Below are 27,448 nucleotides of genomic sequence, written 5' to 3'. Positions count from 1 at the left end.
ACAAAGTTAAAACAATACCGCCGAGCCAGCGGTTTATCAATATGTTCATCTCTCCTTAATTAATTTACAAAAAAGTTACATTCGCACTTGTTCCGTTTCACGGAACGGAAGACGGCATCGTGTGCTTTGTTAAACAATGAAAAATCATACAATACAATTGACCGGCGCCGTTCCGTTCCCTGAAACGGAACAAGTCTGAATATAGCTTTACGATGGGACTTACGGTCATTTAGATTTAACAAGGTTTAGGCAAATATTATTTTAGGTTTAGCCTAAAATGTGACTTACGAACATTCATAACAAACAAAAGTTTTATCGTTTTGGTTATTTCAAATAGGCCTAAATATAAATCAAACAAACTGTCAAAAACAATTCACTTCGGAATTTCTAACAATCAGTAAATATTATTATGAGTTTAAAGATCAAATTTAAAGGTTAACGATCAAACGAAAATCATCGTCTATCTGTTTTGATACGAACGAAGCACAACACAGTATATCCGTATGTCTCGCCACGTTCTCATGAGACAACAGTAACATCAAAGAAATCATTTATTTTAATTTCAAATAATTTCTTTTCCATCCCTTAAGATTATCCTCTCTGTCAATCTAGCAGTTAACAATACATACAAATAGACATAATGTAAAAATAACGTTCATCTATGCACACTTAAACAAAGTCTTTACGTAAAGTAGGTCTCTTGGTCAAATAACTGACATAACTGTTAATAGCAACATGCAACAAAGCATAATATTTTTTTACAAAAAACGCCGCTCATCTGACAATAACTATACCCTCTCTACACGTATCTTAATATTTATCAGCAAATGTTTTCAAAGTCTCTCTTTTTCCAGGCGTGCTTTGGGGTGTGCGCATGCCCAGTCCGAGTTTCCAAATACTCATTTTTTTAGCCGTATAAACTATAAGGTACTGCATGGTATAGTTTCCTAATGATTCCGCTCTTGAATATATAAATTAACTGCCTAAAGGGAGCGGCGCGAAAAACGGTTATCTAAGTTTAGAAGTAAAGCGGGTCTCTTGGTCAATTTTTATAAACTTTTGAAAAATACTTATAATTTTAAGAGAATGGAAACTTCAGTAACATAACTGTTAATGTGACAGAGGTCACGACAAATAATTTAATACGTTTCGTAGTTCGTTTGTGCCCGCATCTATCGAACTGTTGCATACTTGGAAGTCAACAAATGAATTGTTTATATAACCACACCCCTCCTCTCCCTTCCCCCAATCAACTGAATCTTGTTGTTTTATTGATATGATACATACAGAATGTTGAACAATTAAAGAAAAACACATTTACCGTTTCTCAATTTTATTGCACTCAATCTGCTGAGGTGAACTTTTCTAAAAAATGATCTATAAAACTATTTCAACTCTCTGAAATTATATTAAAGATTTCGATGATTTGCGACACGACATGACGTGACGTCATACGCATAATAGAACGCAAGGCTAACAAGATTTCTAAAATGAATTGAGTATAAAACCATAATAAACTGCTCGGGGCGCTAATTTCCATTGCTTATACCATGGAGGAATGATCCCGTGCTTAGTGCCTTCTCAACGTTTATGTTGTAAAGCTAATTCCTGGCAGACTGTGTCGAGGAATCGAGTGAGGAAAACACGTCCCCATGTCCCCGCATGCGCACAATGAATTAACGTAATAATGACGTAACTAGGAGGGCGTGGACGTCGCAAATATAAAGCTGTCTATCGATAATAATATAGAAAATTACTTTATGAAATTTAAGACATTGATTAGACCATGGAATAATTTTAATTCCTCTGTATTAGACGGTACTGATTCTATAGAATGCTTTTTTTTGTATAGGCCTAAGGGTAAAAATGATGTGGTATCTTGTAGTATTTCTGAATAGTAATATGTACAGTAAAATACTATTCTATATTTTTGAATGCAATTTCCCATCTTATAGTGCAGTAGTAGTGTACCTATCCATTTTCGCTGAAAACAGAGGTATTAATTTAATTTGGCCCGTTTTCCTACTACATTTTTTATGATATCATATGTGTTTTGTCCATCTTCAGTTACTTACAACTTAAACGTCACACGCATATATTTTTCATTGGAGTAATTCTCAATATAAAAGTACTTTTGAGTAAAAACCAGTGTGTATGCTACTTCTACTTAAAATTAGTCAAAGCATGCATTCTTCATTCTATTTTCTGGTCCTAAACAATAATTTAGTAGATTAATCTAAAAATGGTCTTAGTCTCTTACTTACTTTTTTATTGAAAAAAAAATAAATATTAAAAGTAAATTCATTTATTGTCAATATTTTTATACTAAACTTATAAAAATATGCGCCTTGAGCACTTTGTGGATATGCGCGCTTTACAAATCTTATTGTCTTATCTTATAATTATTTGATATCACACACTGAGAACTGTAATAATTCTATATTACTGATTCTATGAAGTACTTAAAGCACTACAACAAACTCTATTCAAGAACATCTCTATAAGGGTAGGCTTTTTGTTGGGTCCTGAAGGTGGCCTTAAGCTTGGTTCTCACTAGGACGCAACACAAGGATTAAGTTAAATACAAGCTGAGTTGACCAATGAAAAGCAACAGTTTGGATAATCAATCATTTGTGTTGGTCAAATTATTCAAACTTATTTATAGAGGGTGACAAAGCGCCCTTACCATGATGACTGTCTGTGTGTGGCAGTGGCTGTGTGTATACTATTAACCCCCTACTCGTCTCGAAAGATGTACTAGGTTCTTTAAAGTGCACATGAGCCAGATGTGAAAACTGGACCTACGGTTTATAGATTATAGATACTTGCGTCCTGCATCCTAGTGGAAACCAAGCATTAATAGGGCTCCTTTTATATTATCTGACAATAATAGATGTAGCTGTATAAAGTGAAAGTGTTGTAGTTGACAGCATAACAACAATCAGGCTTCATTTTCTCTACTATAACAAATTTACAAATTAAGGCACTATTATCTATAAGTTGTTAATGATAAAGGGTGCTGGTTGACGTTGTCGGGGGTTGGGTTTGCCATCGAAAAGTTAGAGGACTCTAAAAGATCGATGTTGTTGGGAGGTGGGGGCAATGTCCAGTCATAGGAAGCTGCTTCTACCTTATACAGATGTATAGGGGGTTGGGTTAACAAGTTTGGGGGCCCTAAAAGAAATGTACCATCTCCCCCAGGATCTGCACACCGTAGTTCATGATCCAAAGCCGATTATCAAGATGGCTCTGTTGTCATCATTTTGTTTGGTCCTGACTTTGATGAATGCGCCGTATTTGCATCATCTTCATCATCATCATGCCTTCGTTTTACACCTGTATACAAATATAACCAGAATAGCTGTATCTTAATTTGCATAATAAAAAAAGAAGACTTTAACACCTGTAATTATATGCAAATAAAACCATAATAGATGTATCTTATTTGCATAATCAAAAGAAGAAGAATTTGACACCTGTAAATATATACAAATAAAGCCAGAATAGTGTTCTCTAAATTTGCATGAAGAAAACTTTGAGAACATGAAACATTATTAACTATACTTCCCTCTATTATCTACCTATTTATTTCCAATTCAACTTCTGCTATATGGAGTACTCATCAAACGCTTTTACTTAAGCTCTGTCCACACTATTAAACTTTGTGTGACAACAAAATGTGATGTGCCCATATATGGACATGATGATGTCATATCACACTACCATATTGGGCACATCACACATTTTTTTTGTCAAACTAGTTTGATAGTTTAGACAGATTGGTGGTAGTATATTATGATACTATTTTAAAAAACCACTACTCCTTATAACTTGGTCATTACAGTTGCAAATAAAAGACAAAATAAAACACAAAATTGAAGACTTCAACCTGTGATTTTACAGCCTTTAGTCGGTATTTTCCTGAAGAGATAATATTTGCCATTTTGAACCTTTGCCTCAAATCAGTAAAACTTTAATATGATAATTTTAATTCACCTAAGGCTCATACAATTGTCGGAATTATTGAAATAAAGTGAAAGGTGAAAGCAACAAATTAATTGATCAGGAATTGAGAGTTACAGTTCACATAGATAGCAATAAAGTTGTCACAAAATATTCCTATAATGACAATTTGATTGTCACGACATCAAGTCAACACCTCCATTGACACTTTTAAAATGGATTATTGCACTTTAAATTTATGTGAATGTCAACAAAGAGTAGAACTTAAAAGAGATCACCTCAGAACCCATTCATTTATCTACAATATACATTTATTCAAATGTCTGTTTCTGGTCTGTTTCTGCTGCATAGCACTGAATAAACCAATTATTTCAAAAATGTAATTTTTATATTGACTGCATTTCTGCTCAATGTTTGCTCCAACATAACCGTTTAAATCATTGGGTGGTTATTGGTAAAAATGACCTCTGAATAGTGGTTGGCCATAGTTTTAAAACATATTTTTCCCCTTTGTTCATTTCATGGGAAGGTGTCTATTTAGTAGGGGTGTCCCCTGGAAAGGGGTGTCCCCTGGAAAGGGGTGTTCCCTGGTTAGGGGTTCCTAAAGGAGTGGTTTTACCGTATGTTTCTGATATGACCGACTTTTTTACTCTACAACTGAACAAATGTGCTGACTTTTAAACTTTTTCACTGGTTTTATAAAATGTAACATTGGAAAAAAATAAAAATCAGTCATTCAATCATATTACTACAAGGTAAACTTTATTTGTGAAATGTCAGAGACTATCAATCAATCACAAGTCAAATCAATCGCTGAGTCAACACTGTTTATCGTCAGCTACAGTACAAAGAATAAGGGCCACTTGTGTCTGCGACTGTAATTTGGTTGTTTTCGAATTTTGAAATTTGACCCACACTGGAAAGGTAGATTAAAATGACAAACTTTTGCTTTGAGCTATCAGTCTACTTGTCACTCTGACAGTCTGCAAGTCACATTCATGATTTCGACGAGTGGACACACAGAAATGCAAGTCACATGGGTAATTCATAAATTGTTTCGGCACTTTTATCTCAAACGGATCACACACTTACCCCAGGGAGTGTTGACTTATGGCCAACACTTGAGCCTTATTTTAGGGGGAGAGAAAAACAGACAAAGATCACATTAAGAGATCAGAACATCTGCACTCTTTGGGACTAAATTGCTTTAAATTTGTTGAATTGATTCGTTTTTAAAAAGAACAGCACAAATCCCACGAGTAATACATTTGTCCTCAGGGGAGTTTGGATTAAACTTGAAAGAAATGAGCTCATTCTTACACGACAAAGATCCACCAATTCCTACTTAATCATACCAGACAGGAAAAATAAACCGGTTTCTGGTACATTTTTATAAAAGTACTAAGTAATTGTATTTCAGGTTCATTGCGCTATGAACTACAGGTTTTCAATTAATTACTGTAGCATATCAAAGGAACAATTTTAATATTTTTGACAAGCCATCACCAGTTACAATGTTTGTGAGGTTCTTCAACCCATCATGGTAGTTTTTAAATTACAAAGTTTAAAATTTAAATTTGCCTATGACTAAAAAGTCTTTTTTTCTGTTGGAGAGACGGTACAAAGATAGTGTAACAGGATATAAATTAGACTAAGTAAAAAAAAAGCATAGACACAATTTATATATCCGACAAACTGATGCAATGAAAATAGTTGGTGGGTTGAATGAAGGTGGGTTGAATGAATGAATGCTTATATTAGAATGTTTTGCTTGTATTCAAACACAGCACAAGCTCAAATCAATTTAACCTTAATGTAAGACACTGGAAAAATTGTATTGCTGTTGACTGTACACTACCTGCTGAACAGCAGGCTCTATAAATCATGTGTGTGACCAAGTTTAATCCCACTCTAGAATTTCGGCTACATCTAGACACAAAACTTAGGTAAACCCATTGTTAATGTAATCAAAGTACAATCATCACACCAAGTTGGAATGTAGGCCCCTGGGCTTATACTCAGTCACATTGATTGTGTAATTTTCTTACCTGTATCATGTGGTTGCTGGTTTGCTATGTCAGTTATTGCTTGCTGTGCTCTTGCTTTACATATTGGTTCATATTCCTGTAAGAAAAAAAATGAATGTATTTTTCTTATCTTTAGTAACTTTCAAATAAATATAAAAATATTAAACTGATGTATCTTTTAATCAAATAGTTTGATAAACCTGTTAATAACAGTTTGACTTTCTGTGACCTCTACAAATCCAGACTACCGATCACACGCAAAACGAGTTGTGTGCACTCATGCATGACACCTATACAGTAACAGCGTATCCATGTTCCAGTGAGTAGCATGTTACGTTCAAGTTTGAATTGATGTCGAAATAAATTAAGATTGGTATCCTGTGAGTCAAACGTTTCATTGTGACAGTCGTCTCTGGCTGTTTAATTAAAACAAGGTTTATGTGGCATTCTGCAGTCTCATTACCATATTAAATATCGATAAATTGTGAAACTGACTGACTGTACTATTTCTTTTTGTAGACTTACCATTTTTGATATAAAAGTTTACCTTATTTTGCCAGCAGTACCTACTTAGGGCCAATGTCAAAATGACTCTACTGCAGGTACTGCAGTAACCACATATTGTTTACAATTTAACCTGCTTATGCAATTATAAAGAGTCTCTCTCTCTGACATTCACAGGGTTTTACAGATTGAAAGATGGTTCAATTATGAAATCTGTTATTAATTAATAATTTCTTAAGATTATTATTTAGTTTGTTCAATTCTGGGGCATATTGTCAGGTGACAAGAACTCAACGTAATGAAAGCCGTCAACTAAGGACATGAATTGACACAATTAGTTAACAATACTGAAACATAATTAATCTGAATAGAAGTAAACACAGTAAAAGCGAAAGACACCAGTCTGGATGTCTCTCGTTTTGACCACCGTAAGGCGACACAAACGGTATTGACCCTGTTAAAAGCTCAATTGAAATTGGCATGGAATTGCTGGTAGAAATTGTATTTTGAACAATAAGGAGTGAAAATGGGTCCCTATTTTCACATCAACCACATTGCAGTTTCTTGAGTATTAATCTACATAATTTAAAATTGGTCAATAAATATTGCCTATTTAAGCATTTTTTATGAATATTTATTTTTTCATGTTTTTTTTACTTCAAATTATTGAAATTTCTTCAGAGTGGAAAACAACAACTTTTAAAACAATACTTTTTATATACAAATATTAAGAACCTATTTTTAGACATAACTTGTTCATTTAAAAACTTTATCGTTATATTCCATGTATGCTGGCAACATTAACTACAAATGTGAATACTATATTTCATTATATTTTGTTCACTTTGGCACTTCATACTTTTGGGAATTACAAAACAAACATTTACTCAAACAACTCCTTCACAACTTGGGAAAAACTGTTCAAAGCAATTATAACAAATAATCACCCAATTTGTTCCCTCCCATCCCATGCGCGGATGATCCCTTAGGAATTTATCCTTCCAAAAGGAATCCCGCTGACCTAGAGGATATATCCATCTGTCAAACAATCTAATTTGAAACTATAGTATGTCATCAACGAGTGCAGATGTCTAGACTAGTACGGGGAATAATAATGCGGGGGAGGGAATTTGTTATAAAAAAATAATAATAATTCAAGAGAAAAAATTATGCTTTCTTTGGAAAGCCAATTGGGGAATATACATAGTTAAAAATTATATTTCATGTTTAATTGTTATGTTTTTCATATCAGGTTTAAAATAAAGTATGTATTTATTGTCTTTTCTATGTTATTCCACCGGTCGGCGTTTTGATTTTTGTCTGAAAATATGAAATTGCGAGCTCAAGTATTATAGGTATGAAATGCCATATGTGTCAAAATATCTTAATTTCGGTCTAGAACCTAGACAAGGTTAAATGTACTCTATGTAATTTTTCAATTGCCAAAATGTTTTGTCAAATTTATTTATTTTGTATACCTTTTCCATAGTAGTATTACTGTCTTTTTTGCTCTTCTTGCTTTTAGGTGTCTATGCCTACTTAATTCTGGGCCATAATAAATTAATTTCAAAATGCTGCTAAGTCTGCTGAATTAATTCACAATTTCATACTTTTCTTTAAAAATTGTTTATTATCTCTATCCACATACTGTATGTTACAATGTATCTTATCTACATGATGCAGTCACTTGCTGGACATGACTTAAGTACACCACAACAGATTAAGTCATTATACACTTTCAACTTAAATTCTTTCATGTGTGGTATGCTCTACAACTTTCCTTATTGGTCAATAATAAAGAATTATAATCCAATTACAGAATATTCCAGATGATTAGGATCATAAACCAATAGACATCTGCATCTGATTCAAAGATGTCATTGTACAAAATTTAAACTTTCAGAGATCTTTATATTAGTTGTTTCCTGGTGTCTATAATCGGTAAAATGTAATGGTGGAAATAAGCCACACGTAGTTACCAGATACACATTTTGAAATTACAAAACCCGATAACATAGTTCAAAGAAAGCTGTGGTGGAGAAGTTTTTGGAATGCTTCATATCATTTTGGGAGAAATTAGGCAAGGATGAAAAGTGCTCTAAGTTCATGGCTTTTGTTCTAACCACACGGCCTCAGGGGTTATTTGGCACAGGAGACCCCCCTTAATACCAACCATGAAAAAATGAGTAATTACTCAATCGTCACCATTCTCAGAGTGTATATCCCACTAATATGCAAATTCATTCATATGCGAAAATTTAGTTGTGCTAATAATAGATGAAACCGATTAATAATAAACCCCAAAGGAAGAAGGGCCAAATAAAAGCAATGTGTGGATTTTAGTTTGTCAAGAATTTACTCTGTAGAGAGGATGTTTGTGTGAATCCAGAGTACAGTGGCTACAATGTGATTCTACAACAAGGTGCCCCAATAGAAGGAGGATTGAAGATCACCTAGCAAGCTCTGGAGTACACACAAACCTGCGTTTTGTATAAAGGTGTGTATAGCATCCCTGTTTGTGTAAACTCTTAGACGTTAGCTGATGTGAAAGGGGTATATTATCACATTCTATCAAATCGATGTTATCACATTAGATATCCCATTAAAATAAAACATTATGACCAATGCCACATTCTATGTAACTTAATGAAATAAAGACTAAACAAAGGATAGTTTGTTTTTTTTAAACACCAATAAATGTGTTTATTGTAACATTTTCCCAGCTTGCATTGGTGGACCTTCAGAAAAGATTAACACAACCAAAGGCAATTATCTGTTTCTCAGTTTCAATTCAAACTGGAATTTAGATTGGACTCACTAACTTTAGGTGACTGTATAACAAAAAGACAATATTTTGCACTATAGGGTTTAGGGAAAAATAGCCAAATATTAGCAGTATTGGATAACATCATACTATCAGTTTGTTGATGGCATTGGGAAACATCAATGTATGCTGTATTAGGGAAGTAATAATACATTACTATGGCGTATATTACAAGAATGACTTGTCACATTAAAGCCATCCCGACCGCGATCAAACGATTAACACAGATCTATTTATAAGCATGTTGTAAAAAACCCAAAACCTGTTATTTTTCTCTCTCGTTTCGCCAATCTACCGGCTATCCCTCGAGGCTATGTTTTACTTGTCTTCTCTGACTGATACCTAATTTACAGGTCAAACTATTTTCTTGTGATTGGGGTTACTATGGTGACCTTTTGATGTAATTCACCTGTCTTTAACATGTGCTTATTTTTAACCTAGGTTCTATCACCACATCCAGATGATATACATGTCAATTAAATAACTGTGTCAATATAGTATTCATACAAGTATGACAGATCTGGTGATCATGCATAACTATTTCAATAACGCTGATTACGCTTACACAATATCAGCAGCAATGAGTCGCATTAGATACGAAATTGCCAATCACCAAACACTGAATATACAGTATACATTTTGAGCTGAAATGAGGAATACTGTATAGAACTAGTGTAAAGCTCTGTCTACACTATCAAACTAGTTTTACAAAAAAGTGTGAGGTGCCCAAATTTGGTAGTGATATTCCCAAATATGATAATGATATGACATCACATATTTGGGCATCACAGTATTTTTGTCAAACTAGTTAGATAGTGTAGACAGAGCTTCAATGAAGCTATATTAACTTTATGACAAAAATTCTCTTCATTTAGAAAATATTATTATTTAAAAAAATGTTTAATAATAAAATTATCACAGTTTTCACGTCAGGTAAGGTAGGCAACCTTAAAATTGAATTCAATTGGGTCCATCACGCGAAAACTACTTTTGTTATCATTTGTTGTCCTCACAGGCTAAGTGGACTGTTTATAGTGTAAGATGATAATATTAATATCATTATAGGCAGCAGTTACATACAAAGGGATCTTTATCAGGACGAGAATCAAAATTTACAGATTAAATCTTGCGATTTGGGAATATATTATTTAAACGGCAGCTGTTTAAGCACAAGTTAACTAGCTATTACTCAGGTTTGTGTTGTTTTAATAAAATTATTTTAGATGTTCTCAGTGGAGTTGGCATATTAGTTTACATGTATCAGATTATCTCATGGCAGAGAAGATAAAACATCTTCTAATAGCCGATTCTGTAGAGATACATACTGTGTTATTATGTTGTAAATAAAATGTAACAGGCAAAAAGTTATTTCCAGGTTGCTATTTATGTGAAGTGTAATTAATTACAGGTAAAATGTAAATATAGTAAAATCATTGTAGAGAAAGATATTATAATATTTCTCTACAATGATACAGAATCCACATTCTTTGAGCACCTTTGGTGGCGAAGTGGGCTATAGAAATCTTTATTATTATTGTTATTATTTCTTAACATAAATGTAAACATTCTTTTTCATCTTCTTCATGTTTCAACAATATGTGATGCCTATTGTGTTTTAAACATTCCCCAAGGTCACGCATGAGTAACATCACAAACCACATGAATTCTCACACGAGAGAGCATTCTATGTTCGAGACAGAAATCATGGCTGACTCGTAAGGGCAATTCCCACAGCTGCTACGAGGCTTTAAGTGTGACTAACAAAAAAATAACCAATCTCTTGTGATGCTTGGCGTCAGAGTATGCACACATTTATCACAATGGAAAATATGACTGTGTATTTACACTAACAGTATGACAGAAAACATAAATAATAAAATGTAAGCATTACTGTGAGTCTATTGTTTAAAAGATTGACTAAATAATTAACTCATCATTTCATTTCCATAATAATAATAGTTCATTCTTATATAGCGCATATAAGCAAGCTCTCAATGCGCTGAACATTATTACCCCAGTCATTTCCTGATCAATCACCTATGGAAACATACTCCCATATATGCAGCTAGTAATCAGCGCAAAGTTGTGTCTTGATCTAACCGGGTTCCCAATTATACACCTGGGTGGAGAGAGGCAAACGTAAGTAAAGTATCTTGCCTAAGGATACAAGCAATGCGGCGAGAGTTGGATTCGAACCTCGGTCTAACGATCAGTAGTCGAACGTCCAACACACAGCGCCTATAGTCTTCGAAGAGGAGGTCGAAGTTTACATTTTCCTCTAGTATTGTTCTTATGATCATTACCCTCAGAAAAAGGTTAAAAAATCGTAAATCAGGATTATTCAACATTCGGTACTCAACATAGATAGATGGGTGCAAAACAAAAGTATATAAATATGTGATTGTACATTTAAATTAATATTTCAAACATTCTAGTTTTCTGATCGTCAATTTTAGATGACGGGAAAGTTCAATTCCCACATTAGTCACATTACTCGAGGCTTTCGGACAGTTGTTGCTTCTTCACCCAGGAGGATAAATTGGTACTTGTTAGGATGTGGTCAATTTATTAGATATTTAATGTACAATGAAAATACTATTGGGATTCGTGTTTGTTCAATATCATTTGGTCATTTTGCTGTAAAAATGTCATTTGGAATTACCTCAAAGAAAAATTGAACAGTGTTAAAAAATATTTCACGTTTATAACGTTTCAGATCATATAAAATATACCTGTATTTGTACATTCTACTGTAAACAACAAAATTTGACTTGATTTCTTTGATTACTGTCGTCTTGTGAGATTGTGGCGAGACGTACGGATATGCTGCGATTTGCTTCATTCGTATCAAATCAGATAGACGATGATTAACCTTTACTTATGATCTTTAAACTCAATAATATTTACTGATTGTTTGACTTAATTTCAGACTCATAGCCCTAATAATTGTGAAGGAGGAGCTGTCCTTTCCAATAACTTTTTTTTCCTTTATCTAACAGTTTGCCATTTCTAGCTCACTTAAATTTGTCTGCATTGAGAGACTGCTTACTATTTGCATCAGAAGAATCATTATATTATTATTAAGAAGGTATGTAGTGGATTAATGCTGGGATATGACTCTGTGGTCTAATGATATGGTCCTCACTCTGTCAGCAATTGAACACAGGTTCAAATAAGTAGCTATTAAAAATACTGAATAAAAACTACTGTAACATTTTATCATGATTCAATGGCTTTATCAAACCAAGACATATGAACATTAATGACAATATCTGGGTTGCCGATAAAAAAAAGCCCTTTACGACATTTTACAGTTGGCTCAAAATCAAGTAAATTGAACTATATAAAAGCAATGGACACATCAGATTAAATTATCTGCTAATTAGCATAACATTCATAATCACATTATTACAATATTCATATTTCAATTGATCATCAAACACATGTAGAATGCTTGAACAAGTTCCTCAATTGATGTACCTCCTGACAGCTCCGACACAGCTGTTAAAATTCAGCTACTTTTCATAGAATCAAATGTCACAAATTAACAACTTCATAAACTAGAAAAAATGCCTAGAGATGAATTGATACTGGATAACCTATTGATAATTTAATGAAATATTAAAGTTAAATCTGAAGATTTAGACAATGAATTATTAAACCTAAGATAAGAAATTACAAACGCTTGTATACTCAGCAAACACCTACAAATACAGCAGTTGACTTATGCTTCAGGAACACTAACATGACCAAATTCACAGGAACACCAGTGTGCACTTTACTAATAATAAGCACTAATATTATCAAATACAACTACCATACTACCGACAAAATTCAAAACTGCAACGGACCTAAAGAAATTAAAGAACATAGCATCTGACAGAATACTTTGGAGAAACTTTACATCAGAAATAAGCAGAGCGGGCTAGGTGGTAAATTCAGTGGACTAAATTCGACGGAATGGAGTTAAGTAGTATACCCAACCATATCTATATTATAAGAGGGAGAGGGAGTATGTGTTAGCATCCACCATAGTGAATTCTAACCAATGTATGCATACACATTGGATAAAAATGACAATGACAAAATGACCGCAATTGTACTGGGAAGGTTTTAAGCTACATTTGAAAGTTACTCGTGTTTTTGGGATCTAGTATGTTACCCACTTAGGCGGTGTTTTGGGGTGAGTTAGGGGGTACCCACTCTAGGGCATCAAATATTTACTAGTTGTGAATACAATTAAGACAAGTTTGGCCAATGTCTACATTCAACAGAGTATAGTACAGTAGCTTAAAACTTAATTCCAGTCCTACTTTACATGCTGTTTGTGGAAAGTAGTCTGCTAACAGTAAACGATTCAGATTTTGATTCAGACTACATAGCAGATGTTCCTGGCCACCTGATATACAATATCCCAGAAGAATATTTAAATAAAATCATTTCTATAAATACTCTGAGTCATGTTAACAATTATGATAAAACAAAATTAAATTAGTAAAATGTTTTCCTAATTATATATACAGATTTTAAACTGCAGCTGTACAACGGGGTTACATTGTACATTTGCAACTTGGATTCTTAAGAATACAAAATAATGAATATAGTTTTAATGTACTGTAGATACAGTGTACAGTGATGAAATACGCAAAAATTGCAGATTGTTCTAGGTTTGAGACTTGAACAGATGCTCTGGAGATTCCTAGTCTGGAATCGTACTTCTAAACCACTACGCTTGTGACCGATGACTAGGGTTAAAACTAGAGCTTAAAGTTCTTCAACAAAAAGAACATGGCTAAAAACTTATCCTGTAAAAAAACTGCCTTTTATATTTTACATAAAATATTGATGAAAATATAAATTACTTACGACTAATTGCTGTTGAAATCCTTCATTTGGATTGATGCAAAACCTCTTCTGTTGGACAATTTTAAAAGCTTTTCTGCATAATAAAAAAAAAATCAGTAATACAATTAAAAATAAAAGTACATTAATTAAAATTACCACAAAAAAAATGCAGCTTCATTTAATAATATAAAGTAATCAATAATTGCAATCAATAAATTATCAATAATATAAGTGATTAATAAATTGCAATTGATTAATAAATTATCAATAATACAAGTAATCAATAACAATTGTAATTGATCGATATTAATAATAATGCAAGAAATTACAATTGTTTTTTTTAAAATACAATTAATCCATAAATTGTAATTTATTGATAAATTATCAATAATAAAGTAATCACTCAATTCAAATCAATCAATAAAGTTGGTTTTAAATGTATAAATACCTGTAAGCAAGTCCATAAGTCTCCATTATGTATGCTATTACCAAAGCTGCACTGAAAACAAGAAGAGCACTTTCAATAATATAAACAATAAATAACGTCCATGAGACTAAAAAATCTGGCAAAACTATCGCCAGTTTTTGCAGCATCTGTGACTGGTAACACCCTCTGAACCAGGTGCATTTAGCATTCAGACAGTTAGTTCTGTTCACCTATTTATACTGTACACATGGCTGATAAATTTACTTTACTTGACCCGATGAGAAAGGGACATACACTAATACGGCCTGCTCAAAGCGGTCACTGAGATAAAACATCCTACACGGTGAAGAAAATGGACATACCAACACTTCCATTTTTAACCTATACTGTTCCATATTTAGCTACAAAAATATATATTGTCAACATTATTTTTTATACATTAATACTAATTTTTAATGATTTGTGTTTAAAGGAACATTTCCTATTACTATTTAATGTATTGAGCTTCCTATTCAATAAATCAATTAAACGTACATAATGCAATAACTTAATCAGTAATAATATATATCCTTTTAGATTGCTCTCGAGAAAGGCTAACATTTATCTTTTTCTTTCACAGTTTGTTATTCATTTAATGAAAATTCTAACAGAAAAAGTCAGTTTTGTTTCAATTGTATTTGGTTAACCCATCATACAAATGCTAATGAATTGATTTCCAGTGGGGTAAGAAGATAGGTTCAATAATTTAGACGACTCCTTCTGTTTAAGTAAATAACTACACTCTACAATATTTATTCATTTCAGTATACTGTATAAAAACATACAAATATCAGTATTAAGTCTGAAAATGCTTGTTATATATACACTACAATATCTGCTTGATTTGACTACAACAAGTAAAGTAATAGTTAGTTAGTTTAGTTTAGTTTGGGTTAGTTAGTTAGTTTAGTTTAGTTTAGTTTAGTTTAGTTTAGTTTAGTTTAGTTTAGTTTAGTTTAGTTTAGTTTAGTTATTTAGTTTAGTTAGTTAATTTAGTTTAGTTTGGTTTAGTTAGTTTATTGTAGTTTGGTTTAGTTAGTTAGTTAGTTAGTTAGTTAGTTTAGTTAGTTAATTTAGTTTAGTTTGGTTTAGTTAGTTAGTTAGAGACAAGTCTTGGCTCCACTACTGCAATGGCAGAAGCCTCTTACAATTATTTAGATTATTAACAGCATTAGTTATTTATTAGAAACTTTTATTTTTGAAATAAATGAGAAAGTATATTACAATACTGATACCTTCTTGAAATACCAGCATTACCATGAACTAAGCACTTGCCATTGCCACTCAAACAAACATCAATGAATTCTTTTACCTGAAAAATAAATCATTTTTAAATAACATAGTATAATCAGTATGGTGTGTAAAGCTCTGTCTTTGACAAGTGTGATGTGTGATGCTCAAATACGTACGTACGCTATCTATAGGCCTAACCTGATGTTGTCTAGTTGCTGCATTAATCGTTAATTGGGGAAAACATAGTATTTTCGCTGAAAAGTTTAGGAGTCTTCCACTTTTTTTGGCCTCATGATCGATCGAAAAATGGGTGAATTACATAAGAAAAACGTACGGGATGGGACTTTAAATATCATTTGGTAAATTAACTTTAAAAAACAGACTATACTGTGAAATATCATAGTAATATTTTTTGGAAAGTTATTGACTTTGTTACTTGTGCCCTAAACATACAGGATCACGAGAGACAGGAAGTGCATCATGTGAAGAAAGGTAAACATACAGACAAAACTCAAGTTACCTCAAGGAGCAAGTTTACATAAAGTAAAAATAGATGACATACTGTACATCATACTTCTAACAGGGCAATTATGTTGAGAATGTGATGAAATGAATGTCATATTTATTATCTCACACTTAAGGATACTTGTTACATTTCTAAATGTGGATTCTACTTCAAACGTATCAAGCACCTGAGTGCCATACTTGGAGGACTTTGATGAATTTTCAATCTACTTGATTCTATTTCAAATAAAATTCTTCTACCTAACGTTAGCTATTCTAATAATATTAACACCCCACGCTATTAAGGTCTTTAACAACTATTTATTAAATCTGAAATTATATGTCAGAAAAGTGACAATAATAAGTATACATATTTCACGAGGGACAATAAATAGCTTTACATAATAATCTACTCAATGAAAGAAAATATTTTATCTAAAGCGTTTTGTTATTTGCCAAGTTTGAGATATTTTGAACATACAGAATTCATCTGTCAGATACAATTTTACATTATGTTTTTTTAATGTGAATCAAATATTAAAGAAAATGATTCACTATCTTTTTTTTCTTTTGTATTCCTGTACTTTTCATTTGATGATTAATAGAGAACTATCTGACAAGTGGACCCTTAACAAAGACAGACGAAATGTCTACATATTATCTCCGATTTCATTTATGACGTAGCGAACATACTTCTTTTTTCCTAAGCATGCCCATAGCCTTCTTTTGTTTGTCCTTTATTGTTTTTGTTTCTAAAGCCTTGTTCACACTGGCCATCTGTAATTTTGAACATTGTTTGCAGTTGGACAATTTTTATGATGATATCACAAAAATGCAACAAATGATTGGAGCACATGAACTCCTACTGTAGAGTTTACCCAAATCGCACATCTTACCGATACCAGAATACGGTGTTCTACTGGGCAGAGAGTGTTCGGTAAAATTAACTGTAGGTCTTAGAATTAGGCAACATTCGGATAGAATTGGTCAATATAGCCGGCGACCAAGTCCAGTACGATCAAGGTGTGATTCTGCTGTGAGCTTAAAAATACATTACCAATACATGTTACAGTACTTAAACAACTTAATTAATGATACACTGATTACATTTCTTTTGTGTGTAAAACCTTTGTAGACATTCTTAATCTTCTTTTGTTCCTTTTTTTTATATAGATTTAATATACATACTTTGGAGTATTCATAGATTCTATGTTTTTGTTGATATGGATGTTATTGTTTGAAATAAAGATTAAATAAACAGAAAGGTAAAGTATCAAAAGAATGTAAACTTGTGAACATTAAACTGTTATTTCATCGAGTTAACCTTATAAATTGATACAATAGTGACTAACAACTTCACTGTCGACAACAACAGTTTAAACTGTATAATAAGAGTGGCTGTCCACAATCGATCCCGAGGGACGGTGAAAGGAACTATCCCGAGGGCGAGTGGAGTGTTGGCCGGCAGCCACGATGATTGGCACGGTTCAATGTTTTATCATGTGATTGTAAACTGCGTCTAAAACCATATGGGATTAATTAATTAAGCTGTCAAAGATTTATGGGATTAGTAACAGTTCATACCTTATCCCGTACTTCTGTGTAAAACTTTACAATTACCTGTGGCGAACTATGACTAGATTAATACACAAAAAGATAACTTTATAAATCTACATTTTACATTTTCAAAAGCGTTTTAAATTAATTATGCCACACCCTTAGAAGATTTAACACTTGGCAAATGTTACTATCCCAGCAATTCTAAATTTAGAATGTTAAATTTTCACTTTTCAAATTGAAATTGTGAGAATGAGAAATGTTGTAGATAATAATAGTTGTTAAAGAAGGATGATTAGTTGGAAACACATTATAAAAAAAAAACGCCGCTCATCTCATAGTACCTACCGTCTACATGAATTTCAATATTTATCAGCATGTCTTCATAGTTTTCTCAGATGTGCTTTAGGGTATGCGCATGCCCAATCCTAGTTTCCAAATACCCATTTTTTCAGCTGTAGTAAACTATAAGCTACCGCATGGTAACTGTTTCCTAATGCTTCTGTTCTCTTGAATATAACTGCCTAAAGGAGCGGCACGAAATTGATATTTTAAGAATCATGATCATTAGTAAGTCTTACCTCTGGAAAGAATCGAATGATATTTTCTGTTTGAACATCATTAATGTTTAAAACCATGTATCTAAAATAAAACAAATGATTTCAATGTTTTAAAAATACTAGAAATCATGAACAGTCATCTTTTCAACATGGTGTCAATCCATCACCAAGATGAGAAGGTATGGCAAATACGAGGAAAAAGGTGCCTTCTATTATGATAAGGAAAGAGCATGATTCCTCTATGAAAGAATTCGTAAATCACTTGTTTTAAAACACAAAAGTGCTTAAGTAGGATTTTACTGCATGGGAATTAGTTCTAGAAAAAAAAATCAAGGAAAAAAAAAAGGAAAATCATGATATGTATTGGTTATAGTTATATACCTGCTCAAAACGATTCATTCATTTTATATTGCAGATGTAAATATGTCTGCTACAAAATGGACACAAGACCTAATTTTGACTTGACAGAATTTTTAACATTTTGTTTTAGCATTTTATAGAAGATACGTTTCTGCTGCTTTAAAACAATTGTTTTGTAATATTTATGTATCTTTTGTAGCAGTATGGATTGCATCCTTCTAGACACAACTGTGTCCCTTTTTGCAAACATTTTATTTTATTAAAAAAATTAAAGGATCCATGTGAAAATAATGACTTTTCAAGTTCATCTTTTGTTATTTTAAGTGATAAACATAATTAATGACGATTTTCTGGGACACTTTCTCATTTCCGTAGTGACCTTACACACAAATTGAAAACATGAGATTCAAATTATGTCATCTTGTATGATAATCAAGGCAATGTCAAGGTTTTCATTTGTAACATTTATTACTAAACATTATTACATTAAGATCAAAGATACTCATGTCACTACAATAAGAAAATTAATGATGAAGAAAATGTACTAGTGGTAAAAACAGCTTGATAAAATTATGGATGAAATTAAAGAGATATTAAACTGAGATACCGGTTTTATAAAATGGGAACATTCTTGAAACTGAATGACAGTGTACTGTATTGACAAATGAGTCATTTAATAGGCTATTATCATGACCTAATTACTCTTGGATTATAAATTATACTAGATGGTTTTAAATGTAGTTTTTATAAAACCTCCCCAATGCAACTCCAGTCATTGCAATACCCAATAGCCTCTAAACCTGGTCGTGTCTGACCTAAATTGAACGGTCCCAGGATCTATTCATGTTTCCAACTCAACATTTCAAAGATAGTTGTTTTTTATTCCTTCTGTAAATATAACTTGTTTACTATTATAGTTTTAATGTATTGTATTGATATTTTTAATGTTTTATATATTGTATGTGTTTTTAAGCATCAAGGAAAACCAATTTCATGTTTGCCTTGTTGTGTTCATGACAATAAAGATTTATCTTATCTTATCTTATCTTACACAGGCATACCACCAAGTTACACTTTTATAACTTACTTCTTACTTATTTTTACGTTTCTTGTAATTTCTATTTTATGCACCAGTTTTATTAGTATTAATGTGGTCCCTAGTTTTCCTGTGAAGGAACCATTGCAATCATATTCAAATGTGTACATATGAATATATATATTCATCAGCATATAAAAATGGACTGTTTTGTATAAGATGACAAAATCTTTCTTTAATTAATACTTGACCCAATTCAACCCAGATATATAGGAAACCAAATAATAGTGAGTCCTAGCCAACGCCCATTTGCGTGCCATACAATAAAAGACATGTGCTGTACATTTTACCAATTGACATTTATTTTCAAAACCTTTGACCAAACAGAATATCGTCTGGTGTTGCTTTTCCTTTTAATTAAGATCTTGTCATAATATATAATATTTTGTTTTTAGATTGCATGTTATTTGGTATATAGTTTTAAAAATCAGCCAATCTTTATGTAGAAGGTCACTCACCTCAAATATAGGAAATTCATTTGTTATAGTCAGTGACAAAATATTGATTAATTTACCATTTATAATATAGAAAATTATTTAAAATATTCTTTTTTTGTTTTATGCAGACAATATTCAGATGTTAGAGAAAATATTGTGTTATGGCATTAAAACAATGAATAAAAAATGTGTTGGGTTGTTTCCAATTGGAGGTGGGGCTGCAAGATTATGTGAATAGGGGTGTCCAATGTTAAACGCATAATAATATAAGTCAATTTCAGTTTATCCATGTAAGACTTTAATTCATCATACTGACTAGGCTAGGATGTGTTGATCTGTGACAACGCGGTGTCAATAGTGATGGCGTGGGGGTAAAAAACAAACAAATTACAGGATAAAGTTAGGAAATTAAACAAATTGTTGCAAAACAAGTAAAGTCTCAGGGGTAGGTGACAGACATTGTACTAGATCCTTCAATTATGTCATCAATGTAGCCTAGATTTGAAAAAAAATGTCTCTCAGACTTAATTCTATTTTTGATTGACTTTTCAAACATTTGTTCAGCCTTATTAATTTTCTTTTAAAGTTTATCTTATCAAATCCCGAACACCCTAAGGGTATGATGCAGCAATAATGTAATGCTATCAACATATATTTAATACATGATTATCTCAATTTAATTCATAAATGTATTATTTTAATCATGATATTACCATTTATATGTTAATTTAATTTCCATAATCCACATATGTATGCAAATTTATTTGAACACCTGCCTTACCAGATGTGTGCGATTAGTTTTTACCCAGGTGGATAGTTGCACTTTTTCATATTAGACTTTTTAGCCAGTGTGGTTTAGTAAAAGATACTATAAGTTTAATGGGCAGGCAGTGGTTGGAAAGTAAGAGCAAAAATGTCAAATTTTAATTTCATATTTTGAAAATTGAAACCCATTTATAAAACAGAACCAATCACTTTAACATATATGTATTCAGGCACTATAATCCAAACCTAAAATTGTTACACACCCATCACCACGAAAATATTAATTTGTATATAATAATTGTTTGATGCTTCTTTACGACTAACCCAAGGCTGACATTTCCGTCATATTTCATCAACAAATTCTGTGAAGGTTCTTCACAGTATAATATTACATAGTACTGTAACTGAATCATGTATAGACTGACCAAAAAACTCTACAATTCCCAAGTGGTAGTCAGAGTTGTACAGTCAGTTCACCAAAATTTACACAGGCCTCAATTAAAACAAGATATAGATCTTAAATGAAATTATTCACCAAGGGCAAATTTAATGATATAAACAATTGCAGCCGTTTGTTAAGAGTAACGGACACTATACTCATCAAAATGTCCTATCTACATCAAGACTACACTACAATATGTAGTTCATAATTGATTAAAATCACATTTTTAGACCTATTAATTTTTAACCAAATAAATAAAGGCAAAGAGTAATCAAACATTTACTGGAGGCAAAACAGGGTGCGTGCGACTTCCCAATGAACCTGATCATTTGAGTGTGTATGCTAGTTAAGTTGAACTGAGATGAACTATGCGGCCAGTCTGCCAGTTATCAACACTAATTAAAAATTATGCCATCCAATTATTACCAGACAATATATTTTGTTTACTCTTTAAAACCTTTCAATATTAAATTCATAACCAATTTTTCTAAAATGTTTCTATACAGTACAAGCTAATATTAAAAAATGATGATAGTCCAATGTGATTACTCTTCAATCCCTGTAGCATTGGTTTACAGATGAATTACACGTACACACCTTTTTGGGAGTTAAGCGTGGTTCCCACTAGCAATTCAACGCAAGGACGTAATGCAACGTAACGAATTTGACCAATCACACGCAATGGATTATTTTCTTGTCATTGTTTAACTCGCCTGCGTTGCGCTTACGTCCTTGCGTTGCGTCTCTAGTGGGAACCACGCTTAGTTATTACTAAGTTATTTGTACTGGCAACACAAAAAATTGTTATGGCCAATTTTGAGATTATCTACAAAATAAACATAATAAAAAAAACAACTGGGAATTTTCCTTAAAATAATTTCATTATCTAAATTAAAGAGAGAAAGATATGTTTGTATGGTTGTCCATTATACATATGTTTGCTATTACACGTATCCATACACATATCAAAATGACCAGAAATGTACTGGAAAGGTTTTAAACTACAGAACCGTTCACAACCACCTTGGGACGGGTGTTTACCCTTGTACAGCATGTAACACAATGTAGTTTTTTCTTCTTTTTCAAAAGTACATACCAACATTTTGAAATATTTATAATTTTTATCATCTTGCCAATAATTTGAAACACAATGCTGGTGAGTCACACAATATCATTTCCTTAAGATTGCGATCAAAATTATTTTAAATTACTACAAGAAAAAGACACAGAAAATGTACAAGTACAGTAATGCAATTGATGACAGAGAGGTAGCAGCATTGACATTTGACAAAATATAAACAGAAAAAGTTTTTAGATTGAGCAGAATACAAAAACAACAGGGCGCACATTTTATTTGATGATAGAATGCTTGATTCCACGAAGAACGTCCTTGCACAATGCATGATGGGAAGGGTTTGGAAGCAATAGTGCCACCATATAATAACAAATTTATATAATGGTGGTTGCACTATTGCTCCCAATTCCCATTTGCGATAAACCTTATGAAAGTGTCTTAAATAATGCATTAGAAAAATCATAGGCCTACAATGAAATTAGGACTGTGGAGTTGGAATAGGCAAGATAACCATAGCTTATAATTTTGTAACACTTTTTGTGGTCAAAACTCTCATACAACGAGGACCAATAAGTCAATAAAACAATATTTCTTTCTCAAACAAAACTGTATGGTAATTCTGGAGTAATTTACTAGAGCTTAAAAGTCTAAGTCCTCTTGTACCACATGGTACACACAGCTACTATTACATGGATGGATAGACATTATCCCAAGGACACAGCCTGACCAGTATACAACATACTTAATTGGTTCGTCGCTTGCTCAAAACTGAAGTACGTCAGATTGATAAAATAGGGTAATTGGATTGTTTTTGGTATGTACGATGATTATTTAATCAGCCCGATGATGAGGTAATCGAAAAAACAGATGCGACACTGATGTCCAATGTTGACAGATATAAAGCAGTTTCAATAAAATTAATAATTTCCTTTTAAATTGAAAATAATGGACACAAAAAATAGACTTTACAAAGAAAGAAGAAAAAGTAGAAGGATTAAAATTGGCTATTGACAGAAGGGTAACAGGGCTAAAATTGACCATTTCCTTAAAGTGAATTTTTTCACTAATTTGATGGACTTTGATAAGGCATTATATATAAAAGGTAGGGTAAACAATCTAAGATATATCTAATAATAGACTGAGTCTATCAAAATTGTTATCATTTATTAAAAAATAATCTATTAATAGATTTAGTTTGTTTTATTTTAAAACTAATCTCTATTTTCGAATAAATGACAACTTGTCTTGCTATACTTTACCGAAATTGATCTGGAAAATTTGGCTTGACATAGTTAGCTTCTGTCTGGTGTCGGATGCATATGATATGAGAAATACCAAACTGACATAACTGCATATGCTGATAAAAAATACAAAAATTGATTCTAATGAAGATAATCTACTGTAGGCTCATAAGCTATTATTTAGCACAGTACTGTTTTAACATTCACTTGTACTTAAAAGTATATATAGATTACAAATGCCTCGTAACACCCCCAGGATAATACCGTATATCCTCTGGTATAATCTCACCCTAGAAATTGTGCCGACTTTGCGGGGTGGGACTATATCTGGGGAAACCCTGATTTATGAAAAAAAAGATTGTTGAGCATTTCTTATAAAAACTCATTTGAACTAGCTAGAGAGATACATCAAGACCAAAAGTCAATATTGGGACACAACTTTGTGCTGATTACTAGCTGCATTATATGGAAGATGATCCAAAAATGACTGGGGTAATAATGTGCAGCGCAATGAGAATTTGCTTATATGCGTTATATAAGAATGAACTATTAGTTTTATACCCGGGGATATGCCTGTGAAATCAGACATAAAGTAGGGGGTGGGATTATACCTGAGGATATATGGTAGTGACAAAGGAATGTTATCTTTTTATACATGATATCTAGTGTATCAGTTAAATATCTGTTTATATGTATCAAAGGTGAATGAATGATAAAATGAAACAGTTGTCAACAACGACACACTGTATCACATTAAATTATTATTAAATTATGTCGGTTATGTAGTACTATTGAGGGTCTTGACAAAACGCTGAATCATTCTGTCAATTCCATAAATGAAGTTAAACATTATTATTAACATACTTTGATATTATACTTAGGAAATATTAATACTTTCATGACATTATTAAAGGAATAATTAAATTTTGTTCCTGATTTTGTTCCACTGATTGTAAAGTGTGCAGTTAAGTTTATTCCTTGCGTGCATCACATATTATTACAACTAATCTTATTATTAAATTATCTTAATATCACCTTGCTCTTAGTGGCAGCTGCATAGGGCCCAAGAAAAACATTCGGTAAGATCTCCTGAAAAAAAAAGAAGCAAAATCTAAAGAATTCAACAAGGACTAAAGTGTTGACAGGTCTCATAAAAAATTCAGATTGAGATGTTTGCTTGGTGTCAGGATTTCACATAAGATTTATAGTATTTTATAATACCAGTCACAGAATCCATTAAATAACAAAGCGCTAACTGCCGTCACTTCAGAAATTCCCCATTGGTAAGTGGAACAGTCCACTACTATGGTGGAGTTCATTGATTTACTCATATTTCTCATTTTGAGAGGCAATGACCAATTTATGTTTATCCAGGTAGGTAGAAACAAAGCAGCATGTATTTATAGTTTAACCATTCTGATACTGGCCAGTAATTCAATTATTAAACATAATATTCTAATTTGAATGAAGTAGAAACTCTATTCAGGGGACACTACCCTGTTAGGGAACAAGGGGAAATACATGTTTTAAATTAACACCCCTATTTCAGGAACACTCCTATTAAGGGAACACTTTTTTTTGGTCCCAAGGTGTCCCTTAATAGAGGTTCTACTGTAAGTAAATCTTAACCAATGAAATACCGTAATGTGTGTATGGTGTGACAAACATGACAAAAAATGCTAACAAGAGAACAAATTTACAGATTTTTTAAATCCATTTAATATGTTGGGCAGAAAGATAAACTAACTTAAAACTAACTTTTAAATTCAATATATTCATACTAGAATTAAATTTTTTTATTTTCATGACATATTTATGCTCAATAAGGAGGGATGATTCATAATTGTTGACAACATTGTAGGGGATGTTATTATTAGACATTAGTATTAACTGATTGTAAATACCTGCATTTCTCGTCTCATACAATATTCCCATTCCTGAAAACATAAAATAAATGCTGATAAATTGCCAAGTTTAGAAAAAAATTATGTACATTTAAATCCAATCATATTAATACAGAGATTTATACACATTATTGTAGACTGTTATATTTAACATTATAGTATGACTCTACAAGGTAATGAAATTGTAACAATCACACAGTTTGATCAAAGAGTTCATGGTCCCAACCACTGTAACTACTTTATTATGTACAGACACAAAATAAAAAAAATATAATTTAAATTAAAATCATTAATCCTTTATAGTTTACTAAGACTGAGGGAAAATCTAAAACATTACGATAGGGAAGGTAAATTTCAAAGCATATCAATGAAAATATTAGGATATTTGAAAGGGGGACGCAGTGTCTGTGTCGGATATGAAATAGCTACGAGCGCAGACGGCCTATGAGTATCAAGAGTACACTTCACACGTATATATGTGTTGACGTTTTAATCTGACACGTACTGTACTCTCCTTCGCCCAATGGGAAATAACAGGAATACCTACAAACCTGTTGATAATTGCCATTACAAATAAACATTTTATTTCCAGAAACAATATCATAATCTATGAATGTAGACGTAAATAAATCGTCTTGGACATTTTGAACACTTCAGATTTTAAGTTTATTTTGTAATTTGTAAACATAATAAATAATTAAAAAATGTCCAAAGGGACAAAGGCCTTGTTCTTATATAGCTTGCAATATTCCCGGCAAATTATTTAGTTGCAAAAAACTATTGCTGGACTATTAAAAATGTTGAACCTTAGCCTTGGGGGACTATCATAGGGTGTCAGGTGTCAGGGTGAGGGGTTCTACTGTACCTGGTATTGTGTTTCTGCTGGAATGGCAGGATATTCTGGTGATGCTGATATAGACAGATTTGCTGTATAAAAGTAGTCCATTTCAGTGATTATCTGAGATCATTTTCTAAATATATCATTTCACATTCAGCCTAGAGAGACATAAAAAAATGTGGTGTCTTATTTGTGCCCAAGCTTTTGAATCTGCGTGCTGTTCTTTTTCTAAAATATTCAATTTAAGCTAAATTACTGTAACCAGGGAGTTGTCAACAATAACTCCCTGCTGTAACTACTATATAGCCTATGTTACTATGTACAGTATAGACTATACTATACTATAGACTAGTAGTAGTATAGTATATACTGGCCTAGGCCTAACAAGATTTTTAAAATTATAAAATAAAAAATTAATATTCATGTTGCCCAGTGTAAATGATTGCATTTCATTGTTTTAATGTTAGAAGTCAATCAATTGTATGGGTTAAATTGTTTGTACAATACAAATAAGCCTAGGCCTAGCCTATGAGGCCCGTTCGCATCTAAACGATCAGAGACTGTACACCACCACGCGTGTGGAAAGAAAACAAAGATCAAACGATTGTCTGACATCCCGGGCCTAGCCTACATGACGTTATCTGAAACAAGTTTTGAACAAATAGGTCTGTTTAGGACCCATGAATTAAAACGGTTGCTTAATTACTTAGCTGACACTAGAACACTTAAAAAATACCTTTAAATATAAGACATTATATTAAAATATGGCTAGGCCTAATAATACTTTCATCGTCTGCTGTATTTCTA

General features: G+C 32.3%; 1 protein-coding gene across 1 annotated transcript; it reads right to left on the bottom strand.

Moving 5' to 3' along the window:
• Nucleotides 1–1,323: 1,323 nt before the first annotated feature.
• On the bottom strand, nt 1,324–27,448 carry LOC144851634 (serine/threonine/tyrosine-interacting protein-like). The gene is made up of 11 exons (XM_078709196.1): nt 27,378–27,448; nt 26,669–26,799; nt 25,804–25,836; nt 24,935–24,988; nt 23,918–24,015; nt 18,505–18,565; nt 15,865–15,941; nt 14,612–14,662; nt 14,185–14,257; nt 6,012–6,087; nt 1,324–3,336 (listed from the first exon to the last, which is right to left on the bottom strand). Exons 2-11 carry the CDS (start codon nt 26,747–26,749, stop codon nt 3,239–3,241), a joined length of 702 nt encoding a protein of 233 aa, XP_078565322.1. The 5' UTR covers nt 26,750–26,799; nt 27,378–27,448; the 3' UTR covers nt 1,324–3,238.

The sequence above is a fragment of the Antedon bifida genome, chromosome 9 (genome assembly GCF_963402885.1).
Source record: "Antedon bifida chromosome 9, ecAntBifi1.1, whole genome shotgun sequence".
NCBI classification, from domain to species: Eukaryota; Metazoa; Echinodermata; class Crinoidea; order Comatulida; family Antedonidae; genus Antedon; species Antedon bifida.
Note: the sequence above shows the minus strand (reverse complement) of the source record. Positions and strands in the feature narration are given on the sequence as shown.